Source organism: Durio zibethinus, chromosome 2, assembly GCF_047325235.1.
Source record: "Durio zibethinus cultivar Kanyao isolate XHJ-2024 chromosome 2, ASM4732523v1, whole genome shotgun sequence".
Taxonomy (NCBI): Eukaryota; Viridiplantae; Streptophyta; class Magnoliopsida; order Malvales; family Malvaceae; genus Durio; species Durio zibethinus.
In genome coordinates this window covers 29141416-29149402 of record NC_143163.1, presented here as the reverse complement: position 1 = coordinate 29149402, position 7987 = coordinate 29141416, and the positions used below count along the sequence as shown (strand labels likewise).

General features: G+C 32.3%; 1 protein-coding gene across 4 annotated transcripts; it reads left to right on the top strand.

Annotated features, from left to right (window-relative positions):
* The first annotated feature begins 313 nt into the window (after window positions 1-313).
* On the top strand, window positions 314-7701 carry LOC111317796 (cysteine--tRNA ligase 2, cytoplasmic-like). 4 transcript variants are annotated; one of them, XM_022920228.2, is made up of 10 exons: window positions 314-531; window positions 781-1066; window positions 1165-1228; window positions 1665-1826; window positions 2696-2866; window positions 5646-5927; window positions 6043-6168; window positions 6565-6783; window positions 6919-7035; window positions 7127-7701. In XM_022920228.2, exons 2-10 carry the CDS (start codon window positions 837-839, stop codon window positions 7424-7426), a joined length of 1671 nt encoding a protein of 556 aa, XP_022775963.2. In that variant the 5' UTR covers window positions 314-531; window positions 781-836; the 3' UTR covers window positions 7427-7701. The 4 variants fall into 4 exon arrangements, with proteins under 4 accessions (XP_022775963.2, XP_022775965.2, XP_022775966.2 ...); XM_022920230.2 differs by having other exon boundaries at window positions 349-531; window positions 6919-7042; XM_022920231.2 differs by lacking the exon at window positions 5646-5927 and having other exon boundaries at window positions 349-531.
* Window positions 7702-7987: the final 286 nt, after the last annotated feature.

Below are 7987 nucleotides of genomic sequence, written 5' to 3'. Positions count from 1 at the left end.
TAATTGTTCAATCCAAATTTTTAAAATTTTTTCCTTCATTTCCTTCATTTCATTATTTTCATTATTTTTATTAATTTTATTTTGTTTTATCCTTTTTTTTTTCTCTTTTCTATGGTTTTCCTTAATCCTTTTTTTTCTCTTTATTTTTCCCTTTTTTTTTCGAATAAATAAAAACATAATTTTGATAAAAAATAATTTTTTTGATTTTTTTGAAAAAAAATTTACTTTTTTTAAAAAATAAATTTAACTTTTTAACCTTTTTAATTAATAAATTTTGAATTATTAAATTTAAGTAATCGCTTCTTGTAAAAACAGAATAAGGGAGGATAACACGGTTTTAGGATTCGCACTTTAATTTCTTGCTATAAGTATTTACTCTGATGGGCCTGCTGTTATCAAGGATAGGTGGGGCGTGAGGAACTGGAATAGAAGGCCGTCAAAATCGGGTGAATGCAGACTGGAAAAGCATTGCAAGAGTAGCTGTCACGCAGTTGAACCTTCGTTTCCCCAAAGTCGGTGCTAACTGCACAGGTACTTTGGTAACGTTGCTTCTGTTTAATTTTTCTTGTCCTAAAACAATCTTACCTTAATTTGTGCAATGATTAGGGTTTGCAATCCTTAATTCCATCTCAATTTAGCTCATTTATCTTCTTTCCTTCTCTGATTAGTTTTTTATCTCCATAGCTTCCCTAAATTTTCTTTGAAACCTAAAAAACTAAATGAATCCGAATTGAATCAGTTATTTTGTCTAACGTAAGTTGAAATCTGAAATTAACGCAGATACAAAATCCATTTAGAGGTTGGGGGGGGGGGAGTTTTGTCGTTTTAATCTGCGCATGGATCTCTCAAAGCAAGAAACAAACCAGAAAAAAGCCCCTAAAACAATGGCAAAGAAGGAAACCGAAGTGTTCCAATTCGTTGTTTACAATACCATGACTCAGCAAAAAGAGGTCTTCAAGCCCAAAACCCCTGGAAAAGTTTGCATGTATGTCTGCGGTGTCACTGCCTACGATTTCAGCCACCTCGGCCATGCTCGTGCTGCCGTTGCCTTTGATGTCCTTTACAGGTCTGTATAATTTTTTCACCGAAAGAACTCCTTTTCTTTTTTTTTTTCCTTTTAAATATAATTGGTTGCTGAATAAATTGTGGATTGGAATTATATAGGTACTTACAACACTTGGGCTATGAGGTTACTTATGTGCGGAATTTTACTGATGTTGATGATAAGGTATTGCTTTTTTCGTAGAGAGCAATTTCATTGTTGTTGTTTTTTTTTTTTTTTAATGCTGTGATACCTTCTCATTTTAATGCAATGCATTAAAATTGATATATATTCATTTGCACATACGGGAGATCTGAAACCACAACTTAGTTTTTTGTTTTATCCTTTTAAATTTATTTGAATAATTTGCTTACCAAATATGTCAACAGTTGGCTTGAATAAATGCTTAAGGACTTCTGTATGACATGTTAATTTGTTTTGAACTTGTTTAAGAGCATTCTGTCCTGCTGAGTGTAGCTGTTTTAGAGGGAATGTATTCCTCTTGCTGCTATTTTTTTTTATTACCTTTGCTTTCTGACTACTAGTCCATCACTCATCTCTCAACAACCCATTATGTATTCATCATTTTATGTTGAGTGTGCTAACGGTTGGACTTCTTCAGATAATTCGTCGGGCTAATGAGACTGGAGAAGATCCTTTAAGTTTGAGTGACCGATACTGTAAAGAATATAATGTAGATATGGCTGATTTACAGTGTCTTTCTCCAACACATGAGCCGCGTGTGTCTGACCACATTGGGCAGATCAAAGATATGATAACTCAGGTTTTCTTCCTCTGAATATGCTTTTTTTTTTTTTGTAGACATATAGATATCACAATTCATCTCTCCCTATTGCAACCTTGCATCTCTCTATCACTTTCTCTTTATGTGGAAATGTAGTGCACCTATTCATGATCAAGCGCACTGTTGCAATCTGTTGCCACTTTTGGGGAATTCTCCTAGTATTAATAATTATATGTTCAGAGAAACCCATGATAACACTTTATGTATCTTTGTGTGCATGCATGCATGTATGTATTTTGTATTAACAAAAAGATTAAACATTTAAATAGAAATAATTGGAAGTTATATTGTCGGCTCATTTATCATATTGTTTTGATAGATAGCTGTTATCAAGCATGTCATTTTTGTCTACCATATGCTTCTAGTTTCTCTACATCTGCCCTATGATTATCAATGATCTAGTCAAAGGAAGTGTATGCAATGGCCCATGCTCTGTTCTTATAAGTGGCATTTTAGAAGTTATCCTTTTAATATCAATCATAAAGAACTAGAAGAGTGCTTTTCAATTTTTTGTGAACCTGCCACTTTATATTGAGCTGAAGTTGCTTAATTACGTTGTTGAGAGTTGTTGAGCTGTGGGACATGAAGTTTATTACATATATTCCACAGAGATAGGCTTCGTTTTGTGAGAGCTACAATCCACCCCAACTTTACCTTTTAAAATATATTGCAATAATACACACTTGATTTTGTCTCAATGTTTCCTTTCTTTTTTACATTTTTCTGTTGTGTTTTAGCTAAATATTGGTAATGACACTTTTATTTCTTTTCCCTCATGCTATGTGTAAAGGCAATGCTTCCTACGCAGTTTTTCCCCCAATAACTTTCCCAATATTTTTATTCTGCAGATTATAAACAAAGACTTTGGATATGCGGTTGATGGGGATGTGTTTTTCGCTGTTGATAAATTCCCAAATTATGGCAAGTTATCTGGGCAGAAGATGGAAAATAATAGAGCTGGTGAACGTGTTACTGTTGACTCAAGGAAGCGTAATCCTTTTGACTTTGCATTATGGAAGGTTCGAAACCTACTTACCGTACTCATACAGTTTAGGGGTGTAATCAAGCCAAGCTAGCCAATAGGCTTGAGCTTATTTCCTTTCAAAACCTCAAGGCTTCTTGAGGTTGGCTTGATCTTGTTTGAGCTTTAGTATTTTTGTGCTCAAGCTTGTCTTGAAAAAAATTTAGTTACTCAAGATCCCCTTGATTAGGCTCAATTATTATATTTATCTAAGGAGCAGGGATTTTGATTTTGGTTGTGGCCTAGCTTTTGGTGGCATTACGTTTCTCGCAATTGTGGACGTAATGGATGCCATTGCAGTCATTGTGGTCATGATTATTTTTTTAATTTTACACTATATAAAATGAAGTACCTAAAAGCACAAACATGGACACAAGACACTAAAATGATATGATGATATGCACATGAGAATGCAACAATTTTAAAAAAATTAGAACACGGCATGAGAATACGATGAATACGAAAGTAAAAGAATAATATAAAAAATATTTGTTGTATGTAATAATTTCATTAATTTTTACTAAAATATAGATAATATGCAATAAAAATTCTCAAATCTCGTAGAATCTATTTAAAAAGTATTTTTTTAATTATAATTTTATTAATATATTCAAATTAATCTAACCCACTAACTTTATGGCCTTAAAAATTGTGAGCCAATAAACTTTAAAGATTTCAACAAAAAGTGGCTGAGCCCAATTTTAAAGTGTTTTTTTTTTTTTTGGTCAAACCCAAATTTATAGTTTGATTCCCTCTAGCCTTACTATAGAAAGGTCATATTCTACATCTTCCTCACCACACACTAATGGTCTAGCAACTGCTGCTTGGTTCATCATAGTGTTGCAACTCTGTCCATTCCTTCCCTTGATCATTTCACCTTCCAATCATTTTTTATCTCTACTTTGAATATAAAATAGATTATATTGTACTAAACATTTCTCTCCTCTTTTCCTTCTTTTTTCCTGGTGAATGAAAGAATTTTTACTGTCGTGTCTAGCCCATTTTTGTTTTGTCTTTTTTCATGGTTTGACCGTGTCGTAATATTTTATTATTTTTTTGATGTGTCCCTCCATGTCAAATACATAACTCATATGACACAAGTACATGAGGCATTCCTACATGTTTGTGCTTTATAGCAAAGTAAATATAATTATAGTCGTAAAAACTCATTTTATGATATTTAAAGTATTTATAACAGTTAATGTTCTTTTTTATATGATAAAAGGAATTATTCACAACTTTTTTAATATTATGGTAAAATATTAATATTCAAAAAGTTGTCTATTTTACTAGCTTTTAGTTTTTAATCCTAAGAGTAAAAGATTGTAAAACGCTCAATTTTATTAAGTAAATTTTAAAAAATTTTTGTACATAAATTAATTTGACATTTATCTCATCATTTTTTTTTATTTTTGATTTATTAAGCAATGGATGACATTTGAATTGCTAGTTAGTTAGAAAAATAATAAGATAAAATTAATCTAACAAAAAATAGCAACAATACAAACATCAAAAGAAACAGATATAAAAATAAAATACAAAAATATAGATTAATAAATACCAAAAATGTTAATAAGTAATAAAATTAATTTTTTTAACCATTTTACATTAATTATTTTTATCTATTTTTTCTAGAAATTTCTCCCTCAAATTTCCATCAAACCCCTTCCTTCCCAAATTTCTATATAAATCATAAAAGTTTCCCAATGTTTACCTCAATTTAGCTAAAAGGAGGGACAGGAAGGAATTGCAGCACTGTGCTAAAGCAAGTTGCTGTGGTTGTTGTGCGCACACCAAATTGCTGTGGTTGTTGTGATAGTGTGTGGTGAGGAGTGAAAACAATGGAGAAAATGAGCTTTAGATAGTAGGACAGCAGGGCATTAAACTATAAAATTGGGCTTGACCGAAGAAAAAACTTTTAAATTGACTGAGCACAAGCAATTTTTTTTTTTTTTTACTTTTTAAAATTTACTTGGTCACATTTTTGTAGCCTATGAAGTTGTTGGGTAAGTTCAATTTGAATTTGATCCTATATACATATATTAATAAAATTACAATTAAACTTATATTTTTAAAACCACCCTGGCAAAAATAAAAAGCAAGTAGATTTCATTTCCCTCAAGATCTCCATGTTATTTCCCCTACAAATCAGAATAATGACCCAAGTATATCAAATCAAGGGACATTTGGCTAGCAATTGGAGCTCAACTTGCCAAATCTCATAAATTGGAATAATTAGGGGATAATTTTTATTATATTTTATTGATTAATTAAGGGTTAATTTTTATTATGTGCTATTGATTATCTTTATTTTATTTAAAAGTAATGTAATTGTATTATGGAGTATATATAATAACATCTTTGTATTATCTTATCTTTCTGTGTTGTGTTCTAATTTTTTGAAAATTTTCGTATCATTGTGTTTATATTATATCATACTATTCGTGTCCATGCATCCTAGTCTCTAATTGTAGACTAAAAAACTATTCCTTAAACACTGGGAATGGGACTTCAAATAGGCAACCAGATTTAAAGTACAAGGATGACAAACCCTAATTACAAATATCAACCAATTATTTGTGAGAGTTGTAAAATATGCATTTTCCCTAAAATAATATAATAATAATAATAACAAAAGTAACATACTAATTTGTTGAAATTAAAGTTTCACAATATATAATGTCAGAACTTCCTAATCCAATCTGTTTTGCATCAGTCAGCTACCATTTATAAAGCTGGCTACATCTCCAAATTTTGATATTTAATAATTGTTTCAGGCTGCAAAGCCAGGTGAGCCATACTGGAACAGTCCATGGGGACATGGACGACCTGGGTGGCATATAGAATGCAGTGCAATGAGTGCACATTATTTAAGCTTCAAATTTGACATTCATGGTGGTGGGCTTGATTTGATTTTCCCACACCATGAGAATGAGATCGCTCAAAGTTGCGCTGCATGCCAAGAGAGTGACGTGAGTTATTGGATGCACAATGGGCATGTTACCAATAACAATGAGAAGATGTCAAAATCTTTAGGTAACTTTTTCACAATTCGCCAGGTAAAGCTAGGGCTAATCATGTGTTTGATTTTCCCTCATCTGGTGAAGGTTACAGAAGAAGTATTCTGATATGAGTTTCTTTATCTGTGTTACTTTATGTGTTGTTTTCTTCTAGATTACTGAGAGATATCATCCACTGGCTTTGAGATACTTCTTGATAAACGCGCACTACCGTTCTCCTCTCAATTATTCTGTTCTGCAGCTGGAAGGTGCATCAGAAGCTGTATTTTATATATATCAGGTTTAAAGCTTATCTCACTTCTCATGATATTTTTATTGTTAATAGGCATATGCTGATCACAGTTCAGATGTCTTGACAAGGACAATGATATGGCCTTTCAGGCTTAAAATTTTTTTCTTTTATTTGTCTAGGGCTTGCATATGTGCATGCTAAATGGATGCATTTAGTGTGCCTCTTTCTAATTTTTGGAGTTCCATCTTTCTTTAATATTGGCCCCTGACATATAAACTACTGGTAGATTTGCCTCTCTTTACAGTTGAAAGTACTCAAAAGTGTTACTATGATTTTTTGGTGTGAAATACATAATTGTTTTTCTGAGTTGACCAAGACACTGAGTTCTTTAATTCGCTGGATTCAATCCTTTAGAAAAGTATCCTCACCTGCCTTGTTGTGCAGACTTTGAAAGATTGTCAAGATGCTTTATTACAACTACAAGCAGAAAGCCCCAAGAATGGCAAATCAGCCCGTGCTACTCCAGATGCCCAGGAATGCATTAGCAAGCTACGCAGTGAGTTCCAGGCTAAAATGTCAGATGACTTGAGCACTTCACTTATACTGACTGGGGCCTTTCTAGAAGCACTGAAGTTAGTAAATAATTTGTTGATGGTGCTAAAGGTGTTTGCTTATCTTCCATAATGCTAATCACTCTCTCTCTCTCTCTCTATATATATATATATGTATATGTATATATTACATATATATGGTCATTTCTTTGCAGGATAACATATATTTTCTCTTGTAACTTGACAGAAGAAGCAACAAAAGCAACAAAGATTATTGGTAATTCAATCCCTTATGGAAGTTGAGAAAGAAGTAAAGAAAGTATTGGATGTTCTTGGATTGCAGCCACCATACTCTTATACTGAGGTGATGGGTGGGTTTTATTTTATTACATGATGTTACAGATTCATGCCTTCTATCAAAGTTTAACTCTAAAGATGGATTTTCTTCGGAGCAGGTTTTGCTACAACTAAAGGAGAAAGCATTAACAAGAGCAGGTTTGGTGGAAGATGATGTGGTGCGTCTAATTAATGAAAGAGCAGAAGTGAGGAGAAACAAAGATTTCTTGAAAAGTGATCAGATGAGAGCTGATTTGCAAGCAAATGGCATTGCACTAATGGATGTAGGCACAGAAACGATCTGGAGACCGTGTGTTCCTGTTCAACAAGAATCGGAAGTAGTGGCATCAGAAGGGCAGAAGGTGCTTGCTGAAACTGCTGCACAAGCAAAGAATGCATCATCTCTTGATTCAAGTTGATGGACCAAGCATGCTGTCATACTATTTGCTGGGATCAAGACAGTGCATGGACATTTTTGATTCATAACTTGTATTTCTTATTTGACCCTATAAAGCTGCAGTGAAGAGTGTCTTAAATTTGGATTGATGCCCTTTGGCTGCACAGACATAAGAAAGTAAGCCAGATTTTATTTTTTGAGAAAATACAAGATAGGAATGAACTGAAAAACCATATCGATTTTTGTGTTTCGGAATACTGGGAAATTTTATAATGTTCTTCGTTACTTGTTACTAAAGCTGATTTTGCAATCATTGCCGCAATTACGGCTCTAGGGGTTCGAGAAAATATTTTCTGTTTTTGTTTTTTATTTTTATTTTTATAAAATAACTTTTGAATTACGAAAAATGCATTTGATTTGAGAAAATGAAATTTTTTTAAAGAAATGAAAATAAAGAAAATGCGTTTGCTATTTATATTTTAAAAATTAAAATAATACTTAGTTAAATAAAAAAATATAGTTGCTGGATAAAAAAATACAATGTTATCTAAATAGTAAAAGTAAAATGCAGTTAAAATAAACA

Bases quoted from the DNA above. Each gene is read 5' to 3' on its own strand.
- LOC111317796 (XM_022920228.2), top strand. From the start codon at position 837: ATGGATCTCTCAAAGCAAGAAACAAACCAGAAAAAAGCCCCTAAAACA. The intron at 1,229-1,664 runs GTATTGCTTTTT...GGACTTCTTCAG, and splicing joins TTACTGATGTTGATGATAAG to ATAATTCGTCGGGCTAATGA. The intron at 1,827-2,695 runs GTTTTCTTCCTC...TTTATTCTGCAG, and splicing joins TCAAAGATATGATAACTCAG to ATTATAAACAAAGACTTTGG.